The 22,633-nt window shown below is 39.4% G+C and overlaps 2 protein-coding genes across 2 annotated transcripts in view; both read left to right on the forward strand.

The window, feature by feature from the left end:
• The window catches only part of tbx21 (T-box transcription factor 21), a 477,598-nt gene that overhangs the window by 353,960 nt on the left and 101,005 nt on the right, over positions 1-22,633 (forward strand). The gene's annotated exons all lie outside the window — the stretch shown is intronic.
• LOC140278687 (TANK-binding kinase 1-binding protein 1-like) overlaps positions 1-22,633 on the forward strand; it is a 71,117-nt gene that overhangs the window by 19,784 nt on the left and 28,700 nt on the right. The window contains exon 2 of the mRNA XM_072373757.1: positions 17,985-18,245. Coding sequence (XP_072229858.1) covers positions 18,003-18,245 — 243 coding nt within the window. The 5' untranslated portion in view covers positions 17,985-18,002. The remainder of the gene's footprint in view (positions 1-17,984; positions 18,246-22,633) is intronic.

A 22,633-nucleotide genomic window follows, 5' to 3' on the forward strand; every position in this document is an offset into this window, starting at 1 on the left:
AAGGTAATACGTCACTGCATTAAGAAATTAGTCAAAATTGTGAGTTGGCTTGTCTTGTGAGTGACCAGTTAATTTAATTTTTCAGTAATTTTCAGAATTTCACAATAAATTCTGCTGTTTAGTGCAGCATCATTGACTTGCAGTTGTGTTTCTGTTATTGTTGGAACTGCAGCTGGAAGATAAAGTGGTGACAGCGTAAGTTCAGATGGGAAAAATAAGTCTTAGATATAAAGTTGTTTTAGAAACCTCAGTTGGGTAATTTTTTTGAGTAATACTTTACATATTGCACTTAATCATTTCATCCATTGGTAATAAGCTAAAAAAACATCTATTAGTGCAACTTAGATTATCTCCATCTGACATCTCGGCTCACTGCACCCACAGCTCTGTCACATTTTCTCTTCATCATATTGTGCATCTCATCCATACACAGCAGCCATCTTTCACTCCAGCCTGCTGGCGTGCCAACTGTGCACTGAGAGAAAGCATCACACTCTCTTCCTTAATGCTCTTTTTTACCAGCTGATACCAAATTGTAGCCTTTGTCTCGCTCGGAAACACACAAGCATACACGAGTCAGCCAGCTCACTCACCCTGTCAGCGAGTATAAGTGTAGTGCATTTGCACCACATGTGTTCGTGACTGTGTGTGGCCGTGGCTAATTGGGGAGGCTAAATGAAGTAAGTAAAAAGGAGGGTGGACTTTTAATTGAAGGCAGAAGAAAAAGTCATTCTTATCTCAGCTTCTGCCTCTTTCTCTGGTCCTTGCCTCTGATCTGGAGCTTAGCTTGACTTTTAGTTGGATTGGTTGTAGCAATAATGAGGAGATTAATGTCTTTTGTGGGAAAAGTTCTCATTCCAAGTCAAGATGGAGGTTTTCTGGAGGAGGGGGGTGATGAACTGCTGCTGAATACCAAGATGAATGAATGTCAGAGGAAAAGATAGGTAGAAAGGGTGGTGTTAAGAGGAGGAGGTGAAGAAATTGACAATTTAGCTTCACTTTCGGGGGAAAGAAAGATGAGGGGAGCTACGATGAAGGAGAGGAAAGAGACATTGTGCAGAAGAAAAAAAATACAGCAACACAACTTCTTGTCTCCATCTTGCCCCTGCCATCAATCACACACACAGCACTTTGCCTGCCTGCATACACAGCTGATTCCTTGAGTGATGAATCATGGAGCAGCATGATGTAAGGCACAGCATGGCGTTTGTTAGAGGTGGTGTTTTTCTCCTGCACTGACAGGCTGTATAAGCACTTGATATAGTGTGTGCATTCACCTATTTGTGGGTGTGTTTGTGTGGGTGATCATTGCAGATATGTATGGACAGTTGTGGCATGTGGCCTAAGCATGGTTGTGCATGTTTGTGTGTGCGATACAGTTGTTTCTCAGGAGTAGTGTGTGCGTGACGACGTGTCTTTTGTGCTATTAAATCTGAACACGACACATCAACAACAGCTTCATTACACAGGCAGAGATTTTATTCAGTCATCTGGTAATGAAACAGTCATCTTCAGTTTTGTTGTTAGATGGCATAATTACTCTGAAATTAAACTATTTGAGTTATTCTGTTGTAATTTGATTTGGCAAACCTAAGCGGTGGCTGATTGGAGCTATTTATGATGAGTTTCCTGAATTATACACAAATGTTAAAGGCCAAATCTCATGTAACTTGGGGGAGTAGAGGAGCACTGGCAAAGGGAAAAATGATTACATTTTGCTGTGAATTTGGATGTCCTTTAAAATGACCCTGCCCTGATGGTGGGATGCAATCTCAGGGTGTCTTTGTGCTTTATTTTATTCATCAAGGGCTGTATTTTCACATTGTAGCTGCAGCAGCATCCAAAAAAAAAAAGAAAAATCCAAAATTTCTCAAGAATATGGATGTGAAGAAAGCTTTGAACCAGCATTGAGGCTTTATGTTTGGAAATAAAACATAAAATCCGACTCTTGTTCAAGATTAATTGGTATTTAGACTCAAAAGTAGTCATATGTTGCATCTTTAGATAGTGTTCGTAGCTCTGGTGAGACGCCAGAATTGTATGAAACATGAGAATATTGTTTTAATTAAAAGGCCAAAATGATTGAACAACATCAACAAAATAAGTTTTTTTCTGACGAACCTGATTATTATCATCCCTTAAAAATACTCGGCTGGAGAGTTTTGACATTAATAACAGCCTGTACATGTTTTTGCAGTCATCTAGAAGTTTCTTCCAATCTTTCAGCTTGTGCTCATCCTCTTTTGAAAATTTCAGGAGCTATTTTTGAAGTGGCTCATTTAAATTCTTTCCAATGGTTTTCAGAGAGACCCTGAGCAGGACTCATTGCTGGTTATATTAATTGCTGGTTGTCAGCTTTATTTTCTGTTACTGCTTACAAGCCCAAAATCTTCACCCCAAACATAGTATTTTACTTTAACTGTCATCTTTGATACGTATTTTGTGTCGCCTCTTATTCCCACAGAGCTCTGAAAGATCTTACTTATAAAAGCTTGACTTTTCTGCCTAATAGTGCTGTCCTTCTCTGTCTCTACACATGATACTTGATTTTCTTCTAATTCCCAAATCACAAGAGCACTTTTTGACTGTGAAATATCTTGATCACTATGTAAACTATTTAAACATGAACTTGTAGATATTTTGCAGTCTTGTACAGTTGGAATATTTTTGACGTTATATTTTTGATGTCTTTGGACATTTTAAACGTATATTTCTTTAAATTTGTGGTTTAATTTGTTTAAAAAATAATCCAAAAGTCTGCACAAAACACTTCAGTGGTGCCAATAATTCTGACAAGAACCATGTTTGAATGACTTTTCTGATCTTGAGTGAACAGACTTATAGAATAATCTGTATACTTCAGACTTGATGTAAGTGATTACATATTAGTTGCAGAAATATGGAAAGACAGCAGAGGTGGTTACACTCATGCAGGAAGGTGAGAACAGCTTTTCACAAGGTACCTGACTTAAATAGTATTTTCTCATATTTCCTGGCATTAGCTGGAACCAATACCAGATGGTTTGGCTTTATCACATTAGGTTGGAGTTTATTATATTTAGCCAGTTGTGAAAAATGGCAAGATCTCGGGTTATTTATCCTTTTACCAATCTTTAACTGGCTGAGAAACTTCACATACACTGAGGTGAGAGATTAAAGTTTCTGAAACACTGTCAAAAGTAGTCTAATCCTTTCTTTTCAGCGTGTCATTATTACATTTGCTGCATTATCCTACATGTCATCCGTCTCCCCTCTGGTACCTTACGTAGGTTAGTACAAGTCCAGTGTTTACCATTTGTCTGAGTTTTGACAGCTTTCACAACGGTTCACCCTCAGCTCTTTCCCAAGGAGACTTGACGCACCATTTGCTGCTGCTGGTTCAGCTCATTTCTTTAGCGTACTCTAACAACTGAAGGCAGCTTAGATGAGTCTGCAAACAATTATATCAACTTAGATCTTCTCTCATAGGGACTAAGGTGGACAGACAGTCACACCTTGGTCTTAATTAATAAAAGTGTTCCTTCCTCATTAAGGGGAAACACTCTTGAACGTGTCAGCTATGTTCAAAAGCTGCTAAGTTCTGTTCTGTTCCACAACCTGTGACATTTTAATATTTGTATCTTGCGCTCTGAAGTAGGGGAATATGCTTTCTAATTAAATTGTGTTCTATTTGCAGCATTTATATTAAAATCCCCTCATCGTTTGGCTGTATATGCACTCCAATTACAGTGCAAGGATCTAGCGTTTGCTGTTGTATTGATGTCTTAAAGAACCATAATTTCCTTTTAGAAGTCTACTTGAACACAGTAACATGCTTTAGTATTAAAAAAACACAGAATATTTGTCATACTGCACTTTGTTGCAACACTTCCTGTCATTTTTTGCCTGAAATGCTTCATTTTAGCTCCTGTCTGTTTAGGAATCATCTCCAAATCATCCAAAAGACCCATTTTACTGTCGCTGTTCAGATCATGTTAGTTCAAAAAAGGCATAGTGTGACCCAGCGGCTCATTTTTTGTTTTAGATGTGCCAAAACAGAAACTTGGTGGGCAAAATGAAAATATGTTTCATGGTAATGTCATTAACTGAAGGAAGAAAATCACTGACTACAAACGAGGCGTTTCATACTGTTCAGGAGTAGCATGTTCTGGGGGAGAAGGTAACTTCGTTTGGTGTAGACTTTGTAACCCCGAAGAGCTCTTATAGGAACAAAATTGAATCTTTAAAACCACCAACACCATTTAAAACAATGCTATTTGTCAGAGCTGTTTCAGAATGAACAGATACAGCTACAGTTACAGAAGAAGAAACATCACTTGTCTGGTGTAGTAAGTTTAAAAGGTTTTTAATGAGGTCACAACATACTGTGCTGATCCAGTATATTGAAACAGTGAGATACACACACAGAACACTACCCCTGAACTGCTGCTGCTTTGTCCTTGGTCTGACACACATTCATTTTGCCCCGATTCATTTCCAAACTCATCAATGTGCATGTCCTCATGTCTGCATCACACAATCAAATTCTACCTGCTGGCATGTTAATAAGCTCTCAGTGTGGGCTGTACCGTCCAGCTTTGGGCTTGTTTACTGTAAAAGGCAGAGAAAAAGGTGCTCTGGACTGAATCTACCCATTATGGGAGCACTTAGCAGAAGCACAGCAGAAAGGCACGTCTCCTCTCTGCCCTGAACTCACCATTCACAGACATACTGTCTGAGTCAGAGGTGCCAAACGTCCAGCCTGTGGGGATCACAGGGTGACACCGAGATGATCTGGACATTGCCAAACAGAGAGGAGGGGAAAGAGAAAGGACAGGATGAAAGCAGAGAAAAGGTGAAACTGAGGTCCAGAGAGGCAGGGTGAAGCTGAGATGGAATCAGACGAAGGAGATGGAAAGAATATGGTTGCATCTCACTCCTAGTCTCTCTCGCAGAAAATCCAACATTAATATCACGCCCTGTGGGGACTCACTCCCTCAGTTACCTCTTTGATGTTGGTTCTGTTATCACCGCAAAACCCAGCCTTGACTGAGGCGGCATGGTTTCCACTGTGCTCACATATTTATGCGCTCAGATACTGAAATGCATGCAGACCCTTGTGTGTATATCCTCATGCATATGACTTATGACTTTCTGCTATCCATCAACCCATTTTCTATACCTTTTTCATCCTGTGATCACAGAGCCCAGAGCTTATACTTGCTTTCATTGGGTGAGAGGTGGGATGCACCCTGGTTAGGTTACCAGTCCATTACAGAAACAGTGAGAAAAACAAGACTAACAGCCATGTACGTTTACAGTCATTACCGGGCGCTCACACCAATAGCGTCTTGAGCTGCCATTTGTTTTCAATGCAAACTGGCGTCGATGAGTGGCCGACGTTGTGAGCGGCGCGTTGTGAGCTTCTTGAGCTTCATGAGCTTCATGAGCTTCTTGAGCGTCGTGACCTTCAAAAGTTGAGAGAGGCTCAACTTTATGCAAATGAGCAGACGGGACACTGGATTCCGAAGGCGGAAAAAATACAGAAAAGGGCAGAGCGAGAGGAAAACCATGGAGGAGAAACTCATCATTGCAGGAACCGATGTATAGATATTATATATGCCTGCTATTTGAAAGCCCCGCCCCTTCGGCCGCCCTTCAGCAGAGGCGGTGGGTTGTGAGCGCCTTTGGTGTGAGTTACAAATTAACCTAGCATATATGTGTTTTTTACTTTTGAAGGATAAAAACCCACAAAGACATTAATCTCTTTGTCTTTGCAAATAAGAAAAGCCACATAGAGTCTGAAGGAGAAGGTGATGACATATGGAAAAAAGGGGACTGGCAGCTTTATATTTTCACATTTTTGTATAGAAACACTTGTTCTCAGTCTCTACTTCGGCATCAACCCCTTCAAAATGGTTGCTGACCATAAGAAAGAGGAACCAAAGAGTAAACGCTTTAAAATCTTAGTATCTCACAATTTTTGTTACTTGTACCATAGAAATGAGCTCTTTGGCACTGTTTAACATTTAGATTTGAGACTATCAGAAATTACATCTGGAATTAGACATTTTTCCCCAATTATATTCAACACGATACGTGATTATCAGACTGTTAGGGCACAAAGAGATCTTGAGAGAACAATCAGCTATTAAATCAATCTTCTTAGAATTGTAAAAAGAAACCAAAAGAAACAGCTGGGATTTTTTAAAGTTGATATTATTCATTCTTTATTTCAGATAAAGATCATCAGACATCTAACTGATGTGTGTTTTGTTCTCTTTCATAAGTGGGGAATACCACCAATCTGCTCTTTGAAGTCCCGATCCGTCATTAAATGAGGTCAAACCAAAGCCCCGGAGATGCAGCTGGAGTTGTGTTTCAGACGTAGTTTCTGTAACAATCCTGGCTTCGTCTAACTCAGGGATGTCCACATCTGGTCCTTGAGGGCCGCTGTCCTGCAGGTTTTAGATGCTTCCCTGCTCCAACACACCTGATTCAGAACAATGCATCATTTCATCTGAATCAGGTGTGTTGAAGCAGGGAAACATCTAAAACCTGCAGGACAGCGGCCCTCGAGGACCAGATGTGGACATCTCTGGTCTAACTGTTAATTTATAGCCTTTTGGTAGTAAACGATAGGCCTCTGTCGTATGAATGTTTTATTTTTACTCTCTGAACGATGGCAGAAGAGTGTGATGCCAACATGATATTTGTTATTTTTATGTACAAGAGCTTTCTGAGGAACTGTGCAGGAAAATAATGAGACATTCTCAGATCTTTCCCAGCTACATCAGATATAAATTTTAAAAAATCTGCACTTGAGTGACTGCTCATCTCTGTGGCTTAATTAGTGACCATCTTGAGAGTGTGAGGGATGCTTTCCCCTGCTACTTACTCACATTGCTCAATACATTTTCTCATTAATTGAATCACTTGTACTGCAGAATATAAACTGGTATTGCCTATTTCATACCAAGTGAAAGCATGCTTAATAACAAGTTGGTGATAGCTTTGGTTGATACTTGTAAAAGTTTAACTTTAGCTTGTCGTAGCATTAAACACAAAGTACACATGAAGCTGGTGGTAAAGTCAAAGTCATCATGCATGAAATACGCACTGCCTCTTTAACCCGGTGGTAGCTCTTTGTGTGTGGGAGGAGACCATGGAAAGTCTTTTCACTACTTTATAGCGCAGAACATAACACATTTGACTGTTCTTGTTTGACCTGATTATTTACTTTATACAAGTCTGGAGCACATTTGACAGTGAAATACTCTGTAGTGAATAACTTTTACAACAGCTCCAATGTTTGAATTGTGTCACGAACGCCGTCACTTTCAAGCATGCTGGATGATCGTAAATCTTTAGCAGTAATTTGCATAATAGATGCTGTAACGTTGATTTTGTTGAGCTGTGACTAAGTTAAATATCTGTGTTTTGTTTTATGTGTTATTGTTCTTGTGCTGCTTTGCTTCTATCCACTCAACATGATGTCTCACCAGAAAAGTGCTCAGATTGGTCGTTGCTGTATTTCATTGATACAGACTTTTGTTCAATGTACTTTCCTTCGTAGGAAATCCACTGATTTCCAGACTTGAGAGCTGATGGCGCATTGTAAGCTATATACAAGCAACAATGGTGGGTACAAATGCCACTTTTGCTGCTAGATCAGAGATGAGCATCTGGCATGTGGGCAAGCTCTTACATTGTTTAAAGGGTGTGCAGACTGCTCTTACTCAGCCCACCTTCTGCTGTAGTAATGGTGCAGCCCCACTCTGGTGTTTTACTATGTTGATAAATCTGACTTTAAACTGTAGAGTCGAACCGTCGACCAGTTTATGGTACGTTTAGATCAACCCAGGAAACTACGTGTTGGCGTAATTAAAACTATGATGCTAAGATAAGATTCAGATTTGTATTAGTTAATTAGTTAACCATGGTAACCATGGCAACCATAAGGGTTGGTGTTATAGAAAAATGTGCATGATGTTTTTATGTTTTACAAGCTGGTAATTCTAAGACCTACTTAAATCAACGAGGTAATGCAGCACCGAGCAGTTTGGATTATGATAGTAATTTATTGTAATTACACACATTTCTTAGACACCAGCATGTTTTTATTAGGGCTGTCAAACGATTATTATTTTTAATTTATTTTTAATCGCAATTAATCAAGTTTTTCCATAGTTAACACGCGATTAATCTCTATATTAAAAATAGGTTTAGAATAATTTATTCATCAATTATTTCTTCTTTCAAATAAAAAAGTGCATTGTAGACCCAGTCGACATGTCTATTTAAAAAACACAGCACACAAAATGCCACGACAATGTGGTCTTAAAACTGAAGAGGTAGCAGACAATAAACGACAAACAGAACAGGGCCTGATGACAGTTAAATTAATGAAAAACTGAAGTCATTAGACACATCAGATTCAGAACTCTGAACTCTTAGTGACTTTTCTCGTGGCCTCCAATTGCTAATTCCGCGATTAACCGCGATTAAAAAAATAACACGTTTTTTAAAAATTAATCGCATCGCGATTAACACGTTAACTATGATAGCCCTAGTTTTTATACTTTCTGACATGGTGATTTTGAATACTTTTATCAATATTTTTTTAAAGAGGGAATGCACATGATTGACTATTAAGCATGTGACTGTAATGGTTTTGCATCTGATGAACAAAAACAATGCTCCTTTTGGTCTGCATTGTTCATGAATGTTTGAGTTTTCTCAACATACATAACAACAGGGCTCTTTTTTAAATTAGATTTGTAATGAAAGTGACTTCCTGTTTAAAGTTTGCTCAAATTAAGTTCAAAATAGGTTTATAATTTACATTTTGTAATCTATAAATGACATTCCTAACCTTCCTTTTTTAGTCCTGATGAAGTAATTGTGGTATTTTAATGAGCTCTGATAATTTTTGATACTTTCAAAAAAACAAAAACAATCCAGTGTTTAAATCATAAACCTTCAAGGAAAAGAATCAAGAATAAAGCTCAGGCTTTATTTCAAACATTAAAAAACACATGTTTGATGAGTGAAGTTATTGATCAGGCTTTATGCAGTATTGTCTGAATGTGAGCCGCTGTGAAACTCATTCTATCGTCATCAGTGTTTAATTTTCTCATGTAAGCGACCAGGCACATTTAATCTATCTGTTTATGAAACTTGTTTGTCTGCAGCCTGTGTGACCATGAGTCAGACCTGTGCCTTGCTGGAGGAAAGTATTAGCACCTCTGACTTAATCAAACTGTTGTAGCTTTTATGAACGTGACCGTGGGGAACTCCATGTAACTCAAGGCTTACGTGTAAGGAACACATTAAATGCTCTGAGCTACCCACGCAGATCATGGCTCTGTAGACTTCCCAGGTCTGTTGAACACAGCTGCAGTCTGTGGCCCTGTCAGCACTATACACAGTGGCACAGGGGGAGGAGTGATTCAGTCTCTGGGGGAAAAGAAAGGAAAGGTGGACTAGGAGGAAACATGCAGACAGGTAGCCACATGGGCTCCAGGTAAAATATGACTTCCTCAGTTAATCTCTATAATGAAGCAGAAGGTTGGTTGGGGGAGAAGTATCCATCTTCACGCTTAGGTCCACCGGGACCCCACGAGCTCCTGCAAATGAGCCCAAAGGAGCAGCAGATAGATTGGATATTGTTAGACTGGATAGGAGGAGAGACAGGATGAAGCTGGATGAGGGATATTTTGGGTAGCGGAGGACAGAGAAGAGCCGTGTTAGTGTGTATATTGTATTGCGTGTTTGATAAATGACTTATTTCTGAGCTGCCAATTAGACAGGCACAGGCAACATGAATATTCCTGAGTGCCTTTCCTTTGTTAATTAAATGAAGCTACACTGATCAGCTGAAACTGCTTTGTCTGTTCCAGGGGATGTGAGCTGTAGAGACGACAGATGTGCTCATTTGCTATGCAGATTACTCAGATATATATAGACAGAATATATTTAGGTTCTTAAAGGGTTTGTAGCCTGAAATTGTGATTGTATAAATTATTATTATTATTTTTCATAGCTTTGGTCTACCCTGTTCTTATGTTTTTGAAAATATTTGAATTTTATCTTTTTGCCACTTAAAGCAGACCCTACAAAAAATGCTAATTCAGTAAATTAGTTAGCAGTGAAGCAAGAGAAAATGTCGTTTTTTATCTCCTGACACTGATGTTTGTGCTATTTTGTTCGTTTTTACATTAGATGGTAACTACAATAGAGTAGATGGCGTATTCTGTAGATATTTAGTCCTCGATGAAAAGGAAAACAGTGTCTTTTGGGTTTGAATGTGCCTAATGGAGCTTTGGTTTGGTTTTGTGTTTATACGGGCTGAGATTGGGATATTTTTATTTTTAGATAAAAGGATGAAACAGTGTTGTTTAGACTTGGGCTTGTTTTCATGCTGTTTTTGCCAGTCTTTTGCACTTGCTTACCAGGAACCCTTTTCCTGGTTCCCGGTTCGAATCCCAGCTGGAGCTCTCAGTGTGGCGTTTGCATGTTCTCTCCGGGCATGCGTGGATCTCTGGGCGCTCTCCCGCTTCCCCCCACCATCCAAAAACATGCATGTCATGTTAATTTGTAATTCTACATTGAGCCGAGGAGTCAGCGTGAATGTGCTTGTGTGGTTGTGTTTAGTTTGTTTCTGTGTGGCCCAGGGATGGACTGGTGACCCGTCCATGAACTGTCTCTTGCCCATTGACTGCTGGGATAGGCTCCAGCCCCCCAATGACAGCTGGGATAGGCTCCAGCCCCCCATGACCCTGAATTGGATTAAATGGGTGTAGGAAATGGATGGATGTCTTTGTGTTGCCATTTGATGAACTAGAGCGTGTCTTTGTTGCCTCTTCAGCATGAGAACAAATGAACATGTATGGTAGTACATGTGCAGGGCTCACACAGAGATTTGTTTTCAGTACAGTGGTGTTACATCCTGTAACTGCAGGTGGAGCCAAAGAACAAATTCTCTAGTGGTACTTTAAGACTGGACCATCTTTGTTAGTCTTTGAAAAGTTGTTCTCACTGCTACCCTTGATGGAGTTAACGAGATTAATACTAATTACATTATAGAATTACATTATATAACTGCATTTAAACATAAATGGAGGGTTTGGTTCCCGCATAACACACCTGTTGTACAAGCTTTTATTAGATGAAGTCAGCATCTCGCCTCATACTCACTAATTCTAGGAGACATTTAGCAAGACCAGGTGCTTTATTTTTTAAATAGACCAATGATCTTTTATGTAGAATATCTGATTTCCAAACACGTGTAGCCTGATTATTTCAGGGTATTATAGTTTGGGATGCATGTGTTTCTAAGGCTTTGGGGAACTTTGCATGAGTTTTAATAAAAATGTCAGATGAATTACAATTTAAAGGCACAGTGACTCAATTACTGCATGATATGGTTATTCTTTTGTTGTCTTATAGTTTGGAATATGCCCAACCTCTTTTGATATCAGCCACAATTATTTTTTATACCTCTCTAAGTACAGTGAAAACATAACTGGAGTCCTCAGAAAAAATTTAGGTGCTTGCTTCAATCTCGAAGTTAACTGCATGGTGAGGGATAATTGCCAGGCACTTGGCGTCTGTTTTGGTTGATTTGACATCTATAAACCACAGTTGCATAAAGTTACAAACATATATTGTAGGATATTCTTATGTGCAGCATCTGCACAATAAAAAAACTAATTTCCTGCGATTCATTGTTTAAAATGATCAAGTTTAAATCTGAAAACCTTTCCTTTCCTTTTAGTGGATATAATATGCTGTTCACTCTCTTAATAGCTGTTTTAATCTGTACAACTCCTGAGAAAAATTAGTGGTTTGTTAGTTAGTGTAACACTTCTGGGGCTCATGGATAATAAGTGTAACAGCTCAGAGACAATCAACATAAAACACTAAAACCTGTTTCCTAAGCCCCTGAGTGAAAATGACGATGAAACGTTGAGGCATTCATGGTTTTTGTTTAAAAACGCAGCAGTAGTCAAAATCTCAGGATAACACAATATTGTGTTTTGCACAGTGCTCATCCAACACAGCATTAATCATCCTTCCAAACCTGTTTGGAGGACAAATGTTCTGCCATGAACAAACAAAATAGGCAAAAAAATTGGAATAAAAAAGCTCCAAAATTGGCTTCATTACCAAGTGTCCCCAGCTTGCTCAAATATTATCGATGCCACTCTCTGATGAATCAGTGTTTCACAATTTCATCTGAGTTTTCTTACTATCTGTCACAATATATGATTCAAAGTGTGGACCCAAACACAGGAACACACAAGAAAAAATTACTTTAATAAACCTACAAACTCAACAAAACTAAAGGTGCTGCTCGGAAAATAAGATCACAGAACAGAAGACTCCATCCAAACAGACTGGATGGAGCAAGGTAAGATGACAAAAAAGGTGATGTGACAATGATAAGGAAAGGAAGAGACAAACTGGAGGAGATCACTAATGAAAACCAGGTGGGTGCAGTTAAAAACCAAAGTAAAACTCAAGTTAATGCACAGGTGTCAGTTCTGAAATAAAATTGGAAAGACAACTGCTAACCAAACAAAACCAGGTGAACTTGGAAAGGTTGGTGATTTATTACTCCAGGTTGCACAAAGCATAATCATTCTTCATTTTAAGTGTTCTGACTGCTGTCGCTTGTATTCTTTAGTCCTCTCTTTTCCAAATTTAAAACTGCAAAAGCATCTTTTCAACACTGTAAACATCACTGAACCTTAATATATTTCCACAAGTCTTCAGGCAGCTGACAGGTGATTGGTGAAGTCCACTCATCTGCTGTCTGTGTCATCAAATGAACATTCTCATCTGTATATATTTAACTCTGTGGCTTTTTTGGCTTTATGTGCACAGGCGCATGTTTTTGTGTGTGTTTGTGCTCGTGGGAGTGCTGTTGGATCATTCTCTAAGACCAGCACGGAAGAGAGCTGAAGATTGGCCAAGGCTTTATTCCCCTCACTCTGGAAATGCAAGGAAAATAGCACAGTGGAGGAAGGGAGCGGATGAAAATAGCTCAGTAGGCAATCGCTGACTCACAAGGCAATGCTGGGAGTGAAGACAGCATCCATACCAGTATACATCAAATCAGCAAGCTGTTGTGTAACTCCCTCAGAACCCGTAAATCTAAACGCTTTCAGCGTGCTTTGCCACATCTAGTATGACTTTTGTGCACGTCTCTGCAGTGGCTGAATTAAAAGAAGGCGGTGACATCACAGGTGCCATTTATCTGTTTTGGCAGCTCTGCCCTGAGCCTTTGGACCAAGGGAGGGAGACCCAAGCTGGATGGCTCTGATGTAGCATGATCAGTTAACTACCCAACTCATTCATCATGCCACTCAAGCAGACTAGGCTGTCAAAGCTCATGTTTCTTTAAGTACTGTGAAAAGGAACATGAGCCCGACTCATACTTAAATCAGACTCTGATTAACATGTCAGCCACAGTGCATGCGGAGAAATCCCACCAAAAATGATATGTAGTTAATGCAAAAGGCACAGCTTGAAATTAAGTATGTTTACATGAAGTTCGGCATCTTTAAGACAATTTAAGTTTAACAATATTTTGTTTAAGTGTTTGCACATGTAAACATCATGCTTTTGTGTCATATGACAGAAATCTGACCGCACACACATTAGCATCTTCAGCTCGACTAATTGAGCCAACAATTGAGCCATTTGAACCAACTCGGACTCTGAGAACCTCAGGGAGGGGTCTCCTGCTGGTGCCCAGAGTCAGGACTAAACAAGCTGAGGCTGCGTTTCAGTTCTATGCTCCTAAAATCTGGAGCAGTCTTCCAGAAGATGTGACACAGACCTCAACTCTGACAATGTATTTTATCTGCACTCTTCGCTTTTAATTTATTAATGATTTTTCTTTATATTTTTGGAATGATTTTATTTACCTTCTTGTGATTTTTTGGAGCTGTAAAGCACTCTGAATTGCCTTGTGCTCTACAAATAAACTTGCCTTGCCTAATTGAGCTAGTAAAAGTGTACAGAGTTAGACTTATCAAATGTCCGACACTGATAAAGCAGATGATGAGCTGTATTATTACCCTTGTTAATTACATTGTGAAACAGAACCAACATAATTCCAGTAGTCAGAGACCACACTGTTGAGTCACCCGAACTCCAGGGATGGATTATGAGACATTCCCTCTAAGTAGGTGCAAGACACCCAGACAGAAAGCCAACAGTCTGCAAGTTCTTTTTGCATTTTTGTCAGTTATGGATTGGTTTTGTGCCTCTCTTTTTAGTCTCTTAAAGCTCATTCAGAAATCCATATCAGAAATTACTAATGTTGTGTCATCACAAGATTAGCAAAGCAGTCTCCCGTCAGATTGTGTGATAATTACATTGGTTCAAAGTGCAAAACGTAGCTGTTTCACAATGACCTCACTTTCTCGGCATCCTGACTGTTACATGCCTACATTTGCCTTTTAAAATGATGAAATCCCTGTTTTACAGAACGTGAAACTGACATGCGTGTACAAAAATTTGTCCATCCATCCACCTTTTATACTGACTTATATGGAGTGGAAGAGGTGCTGGAACATATCTCAGATGACAAACAAGACAAATTACCACACCAGAATCACAGCAACCCTTACATGAATGTTTGTGGTTGGTGGGAGGAAGCTGGAGTTTCCACAGAGAACCCACACAGGCCCAGGGAGAACATGCAAACTCCACTCAGAAAGGCCCAAACCAAGATTTGAACCAGCAACCTTACTGTGAGATAACCAGCATGTTGCCTCAGCACTTCCTCATACAGAACAACAGACAATGAAGCTTGTTTCAATGTCTTATGACACTCATACCCTTTGGCCATGTGGTCAAATGCTCATTTTATAAATTGTGACACTTAGCCGATAGATACTTGAAGAAAAAGCTCTGATGTCATTCTGGAGTATTTTCTTATGAACAAAGTAAGTGAGTAAGGCAACAGAAAGGCACTAAACTACTTGGTAAAGTTTTGGAGATCACATCCTTTATACAGTGTTGATTTGGTGTATTGAAAACTGACACTAAATGCTGCCTTTCGGATTTATATGTGACACAGTCACAGTGAAATCAGTCTTTTGATGTGAATAATACTGATGTGTCATGTCAACACGATGCAATGTTCTGCTCAGATATCTTGTGTGATGTCATTAATGCAGATTTCACTTTGAGACAAACCACCCTCCAATCAAAAAAATACTTTTATTTAAACAAATACAGCTAAACCGCAGGTGGACGTATACAGCAGCCATGTAAATGAACATGCAAGAGCCAAGGCTCTGACTGGATAGTGCAGTGATAAGATTGCTGCCTTTCATGTGGGTGAATGGAGTTTAATCCTAACCCATGCATGAAAGGTTCATCCTTAAGCAAGTCCTTAAGCAAGACCCCTTACACTACCTGCCTACCTGTGATATGAGTGTAAGTTGCTTTGGATAAAAGTGTCTGCCAAATACATAAACATCCTACTCGCCAGTGACTGAATTAGAGGATGTTTTCAGAGAGATATTTTCAAAAACATCACCAAAGCCTCAGGGGTTAAAATCCGAATACTGATCTTAAGTGAGCTAGAAAAACATGAGAAAACTTCTCAGCTCACTGCAGCTTAAAAAAAACATTTTCATCAGCTTGACATGATGCAAACAGATGACCACATTTAAACATCTCACAACAAGCTGTGCAGACAACATCAGAGGTGTTTCAACAAGCATAAAGAGGTGGCAAACCAACTGGGCAGGATGCAGATTAAGAATCATTTCAGCTGATAATTTGAAATAGCCAGAATACATGATTCATATCCTAATCATGTGCTCAAAGTGTTAGAACCTACCAAATAATAACTTATAAAGTTACAAAGTACTTAAAAAGAAGTGTGTAAGTCTGGTCCATCCCTTGCTATGTACAGTTGTCTTTTTGCTTTGTGTATATGCTGCACAATTTTGTGAAACTGATCAAGCTATCTGTACACACTGTGCAGTAGCTACTTCCATCCACCAGCTGTACTGGGGCGACTTTGCATGTGTGTGCTGCCTTTAACCCTTTCATGCACGATGTAAAAACATTTTTTTTATCATAATAAATGTTTTTTTTGTCAAAGTTGCACACAGGCCACCAAAGTGGACGTTAAAGCTTCACGTTTTCTGATTATGTTCCTCAGACGCACAATGTCCGTCCCATGTAACATTTCAGTAACCCCTTGAATAATTGGTTAAAAAAATATATTTTGGTTTTTTTTCATGTCTTAAGATAAATAAAAACACTTGGGGAAAAAAAGCTTTCATAATTAGTGCATGAAAGGGTTAATTTGCCTCCTTTTCGTGGCTTTTTTTTTTTGTTTTTTGTTTTTTTGGTAGGAATTTACCCCTTTTGTTCATGTAGGCAATAAATTATGGTCAAAATGGTGTCGAGTTAAGGTGATTTTTTCCTTTTTTTTTTAACCCTAACCAAATACTTTTGATGTTGTTGCCTAAACCCAACCAGCAAGTGACCAAAGGCTCTTCTCATTTCTCTAATTTCAACGTCCTTGTCTCATTTTTATTCTGTTCTCATGCCAGGGACCCAGAAGTTATTTTCAGCCAAATATTTTGAAGTCCTGAAATGCACCTAGAGGAGAGTGAGGACTTGTTGGAGGAGCTGTAAGCGAAAATAGCAGGTTCTTTTGGCACCTGTGACGTCTAAAAGGGGCGTGATGTGTTAACTCTACTCTTTAAATTGAATTAAAAGTAAATTTATTCTTTGTCACACGCAGATTTAATGCTCATCTGACAGAGGTTATCAAATAGTGTTACGCTGCAGCTAAAAAATAGTTGAATGATGCAGTCGTGTAACGCATCATATCTAGTTGATGTGTGTCTGAGGTTATGTGTCTCATGTTTTTAAACGCCTGTCACCTCCACCATAGCCTTATCTATCCTCCACGTCTCCTCTGTTCCCATCTGTGCTGGGAGGGATTAAGACAAAAAAATGTAAAAAATTGTCTGATGTGTGTATAAATTGGGAAAAATGTAAAGTTCTGTTATATTGATGTGTCACCAGGGCAACCAGCAAAATGACATCCATAAAAGTGACAGCAGTGTTGTAAAAGGAATGTATTTTAGCCTTAGCTATGACTAAAATAACCCAGCTAGGAAAAAAACTGTTGTCGTATTTGGATGTTGAACTCAGGCCCCATAGTTGAAAGCACAAATGATGTAAAGTGTAGAAGTATTTAGAGTGTTGTCGCTCTGATGTGCAAATGTAATTTGGTTCCTGCCACCTGTCAAGGAGGTAGTTAGAAGGTGCTGTCATTAATTAACATTTAAAGACGTGAACAAATGGCCTTTGTGGTCATTTTGATTGTTAAACTTGTTGGCAAACTGGAGGCACAAAGAGTCAGATTAAAAGGCAGCTTGTTTGTTAACTTTGGTTTCTTACTTTGCCATCTAGTGCAAATTAGCATATTTTTGCGTCCACAACACTGCATCTTCATGTCATACTGCTGCCTTGAACATTTGCTTTGTCTTCTCTCTGAACAAAACCTCTGAAACTAGAACCAGAGAGAAGAGTAATCAGGGCGCTCTCTGATTTTCGTTTGTTGGAAATGTCATCTCCCAGCCACAGTCAAAACCGGTGTACTGGTAAACATTATGATAATGCCTCAAACTGGATGATTGCACCTGTAAATATCACTGAAATAAATGTATCCCTCAGCCTTCCTTGTTTGTCCCGCTATACCGACTTTGCTTTTGGATATTTTACACTCTGTGTGCCAGGAGTCCGACTGGTCTCAGTTGAAAATGGCTTTGTCCTTTTTTTGTTAGATGCAAGCAGCTGCTCGATGTTTTCGAGGCTGTGGTGGTGGGACGGATTGCCGACTTCTCCTTCCACCGTGAAATTTTGTTACTCTTGGAGAGTACATTTAACTGAATGGAAAAAAATCTGGTGATTTAATAATTAATAGGCAAATAACCATCTGTGTTTGCTTTCAGGTTGAGGCTCTCTAAGTGATGCAGTCTCTGTTTGGAGGAGGGGAGCTGGGGCTGCTGGGAGGAGGCGGCGAGGCGGGAGGCCTGAAAGAGGATGGCTGCGGCAGCATGGCGTGGCGGTCCTCGCCCCTTCCACCTGAGGATATATACTCAGCCTCCCACTTCGCCCTTATCACTGCCTATCAGGACATCAAGACGAGGCTGGGCAGCCTGGAGCGAGAGAACACTAGTATCAAGAGAAAGCTGAAGATCTACGAGATCAAGGTGAAAGAATTGTAGTCATATATTAAGCATTTTTGAAAACGAAACACAGTTGCTTTTGTCCTTGTTCGGATCAGATAGAAGGACCCCAGTACAGACAAACATGAGCCTACATAGTTTGTTTAGTTGATTTATTGGAAGACGTTTGAAAAAGGCAGTGGGCTGTTCACCGGACCTTTTTGATTGAAGAAGTGAGATTTTAAAGGTGAAAAGAACAACAAATCTAGAGGACTTAGATCCCAGACGAGTAGGAGAACACACATAAATCAAAAGGGAAGGAATTTTACATAAAATAGAGGGTAAACCCTTTTCAATTTTAAGGTTGTAGTTATCAGGACACAAGAAAAAGTCATTGTGTCATTACCAGGTTTTAAAATGAACTAAATACATGACATATTTCACAGTTTATTCAACAAAACACAGTCAAATGTAATAAACCTAAAAGCCAAGAGCTACATCTCAGACTCCACAGGCCTCAGTTAACATGTTAAAGGTTAAAGTTCATGACAGCACAATTAGAAAAAGACTGAACAAGTATGGCTTGTTTGGAATGGCTGCAGGAGAAAGCCTCTTCTCTCTAAAAAGAACATGGCAGCACAGCTTAGGTTTGCAAAGCTGCATCTGAACTGACTTCTGGAACAATAATTGTACCAGAAGTGGAGAATTCCTTAATTGAAAGCGGAGTAAAGAACAATATTGAAGGCTCTTCTTAGTGGTAAAGATTGTATGACTCTTTTCCAAACTGGCTTTGGCAAGAGGTTGATTTTACCAGTTGGCTCCACTCTGTTGATCCGTTAGATTCCTCCAATCTCCTGCCAAGTACTTTTTGAAAGCCTTTTTCTTAACAGTTTCCAACAATGGCTTCCCAGATGATTCTGTATAACAAACCATCTGGAGCGTCATGTTAATAAATGACAAAGCAAAACCGGATATTAGAGAAAGTTTGAGCCAGGGAATCTTAGCATTCCAACACAGAAATGACTAGTTTGATCCTTTACTCAGAAAGGTAACTCTGTCCAGAAGCAATGATAGAAGGGGTTTGTATTTTATGTCATTTACATTTGGCAGCATGGCTGGGATCTCGTTTCTTCTCTGTGTGGAACCGTGAGGTGCAGAAAGAACAGCAGCATCAATGATAACAGACATAGGATCGGATCAATCAGGCTCGTATATGACAATTTTTTTAGTTGATGACAATATTTAAGAGAGCAGCAGTTTGCATTTTTCCTCTACTTTCTGATAAGATGCTGGCTTTTCAAAAACGATGCTTATTCTAACTTAGCCAAAGAAATAAGTACTTTTTTCTCCATAGAAAGCAGTCCTGACAGAGGTCCTGCAGGGGTCCTAAAAGATCCTGCTGTTCCTCTGGTGGAAAAACTGGCTGTTGTGATTCTCTGTCTCCAGTGTGAATATCACAGAAATAGTAGCCAAATAAGTCCAGTGGTGCATGACAGCAAAGCTTGGACTCAGAGTCTACCCTTTGAGCACAGAATCTCTTTAACTGCCGTCCTGATTATGTTGGCGTTGTACCTTACAAGTAATTTTTAGAGTCTATGTCAGCCTGTCCATGTACTTGATTTATATAGCAAACCTCTTTCCATAGGTTCTGATCTGCTGAAATGTATTTAGTTCAACAACACAAAGGCATTTGAGCAGATTCCTTCATTCTGAGTCTGAGTCTGAAATAAATATACTATAAATTTCACCTTTGGATATTGTTAGGCAACACATGATGAGTGTTTCTTCAAGCATACATCCCTGCCTTTATTTGGCCTTTTAGCCTCTAATAAACCACCCTCAAAATCCTTCATAATCACACCACAGATTAGCTGATTGTAAATTATAGCAATGATAAATGGGATGAAATCTAATTTGTTACCATTTTCACCCAGTTGCTCAGCAAAGACTTAGAGGTGTAGGCTTGATTATTTACATTGTACATTACTGCTGAAACCAAAAGGGAGTCAGCAGAAAAATATTTGCTGTATATGAAGAACAGAAGGTCGGGCACAAGGCTTATCCAGTGGGTCGTGACTATTAGGAATAAAAAGGTTTGCAAAAGCAGTGAGCTATTTAAAACATTTCAGATTACCTTGGATATTTACTTTTCAGCATCTCCTTGAATCATCAGAATATGAGCTGAGCACCTTGGTTTAAAGCCCCACTGTTAAAATGAAGAGTCGCCATAAACATTTCTGCATTGCCAGACCTGCAAGTTTGTTGGTGGAAACAAGATTTTTTGGTTTGATGAGAAAGCAGGTGAAGCGGAAGTCTGCCTCCGAGCAGGAGCTGGATTGGCACGCTGATTGAACAGGGGAGGGGGGGGGGCAAAAGAGCTTCAAGGAATAGCGTGGGAGGACAGAAAATTTGGAAAAATGGGAAAAGTAGTTGAAAGAAAGAGCTACATGGGCGGAGGAATGCGCTGGTAGAGACAAAAAAAGACCGAAATGAGGGAGTAAGAGGAGATAATGATGCTAAGAGCAGGGGAGAGATGAATTGTAGAAATTAGGAACATGGAAGGATTAGAGAAAATAAATACAAGCTTGGATATTCTTTCCATCATTAGTCTTTGGTGTTCTGTTTATTCAAGGAATTATAAAGCAATGACGCTGTCGTGCAGCCCCTTTTCCTTCAACTTCTGATGCTTATTTTACCTCGGGTAGGATGCATTTTTCAATAAGTTGTACTGAACAAAGAGCAGGGCAGAACAGGATCAGCAGCTTAGTTCTTATTTTCCCAGGTGTAAGAACAGATGAAAAAACGTATTGAATAAGCTATTGTAAATGAAATACTCAGAAAGATAATTTCTTAAAGGTGCAGGTTAATTGTTGTCATTTTGCGGTTAGCTTGAGCTACGCTTAGCAGGGAGACTTTCAGGAAGTGAATGTCTGTGCTAAGAATGTTTTTCATGCGTTTAGTTGAGTTTTTGGGAGGGGTTGTAACATAAATGGGAGATTTGGAGAATTTCAAATAGCTGGAAATGTAGTTTTGCTTGTCAAGAGTGGAGAAACAGAAACTCCTGCATCCTTTTAGTGAGCAGCTGTTATTAGAGGCTTCGGGCTACCAAACTGCTGTTGACTTACTCACAAACAATGGTTTGTTCAGGGCCTTTTCCCAGAGAGACAGGTGTTGATTTTAGAAGAACAGGTGCAGATGCTGGCCCTTTGGAAAAGAGGCTGTCACACCTGTGCATACGTGGAAACAACATGTTACCATTTTTAGTTTTTGACCTGACTCCAGTCGTTAGCCAATTACAAAATTATAGATTATTTCCCACTGTGTCAAAACACATAATTGCACAAATCCTACTGAATATGCCTCAACTCTCCTTATTGTAATTATTGACGATTATCCATTTTTTTCTTTTTTGCATAATTCTCCACTTTATCTCCTTCAAACTCCAAAACATGAGACACAGCACCAAACAACAGAGAAAACTCAAATGGGATCTTCTCGGCCTGGAGTTGAAAATTCATGCATCAACGCATTTTAAGGATACACAAAATGACGCCATTACGCCACTGCTTGAACTGACATCAAGGTTCAGTTATTAAGTTAAAAAAGAAACAAAGTCCCAACCTGTTTGGACTTCTTAGGAGTGGTGAGTGTAGCTGCAGATACAAGCCTTCACAGCACAGCTGCTCTAATGGCAGAGATGGTTTGCTGCTTCTTTGAACATGTGTGGAAGCGAGAGGTTGTTCTCCTCTTCAGAGTTCCTGATGCTTGGCAGTGTGAGAGTACTTGGGCCCCGGAGGGGGGCTGCACATGTTTACCACATTTACTGTTAAACTGAGCGGAGAGAGGTGCTCTGCTAAATGGAAAAGGGTTGTTTGCTCTTAAAATAGGCATTGCATCTGCAATGTAATGACTTCACACAGAAAATGAAAAGCCCTCCATACTTATGGTGCTCACTCTAAATGTAAATGTGATTATTTAGGTTGAGTGACATAGAGTTATATAACCAGTATGTTTCCATCAAAAGTAAGAATAAATGGGGCTGTATAAACAGCAGTTATTAATGCATTATTCCATCTCTGCCTCTCTTTATTATAAACACATACAATACACTCTGTGTCTTAAAAGATAACGCTTGGAAACATTTTGTATATGTATAGATATATATTTTTTGTCAACAACATTTCCCAAAAAAACAAACCAACAATGACTTGATCCTAGTAACAAGTTGTGTCTGTGTATCTAAAGCTTGATGTATCTCTTCCCTCTGTGCAACTTTGCTGTCAAAAACTATTGCAAACACATCAGTGAGCCACACTGTTTCACCAGGTGTCATTTCCCATCATTATCATGAAGACACACACACACACACACACACACACACACACACAATGGTTTATTTTGAGTCATTTTCATATGCACCCTTCTGCTCGGAG

Source organism: Leuresthes tenuis, unplaced genomic scaffold (assembly GCF_036924035.1).
Source record: "Leuresthes tenuis unplaced genomic scaffold, fLeuTen1.0.hap1 SCAF_20, whole genome shotgun sequence".
NCBI classification, from domain to species: domain Eukaryota; kingdom Metazoa; phylum Chordata; class Actinopteri; order Atheriniformes; family Atherinopsidae; genus Leuresthes; species Leuresthes tenuis.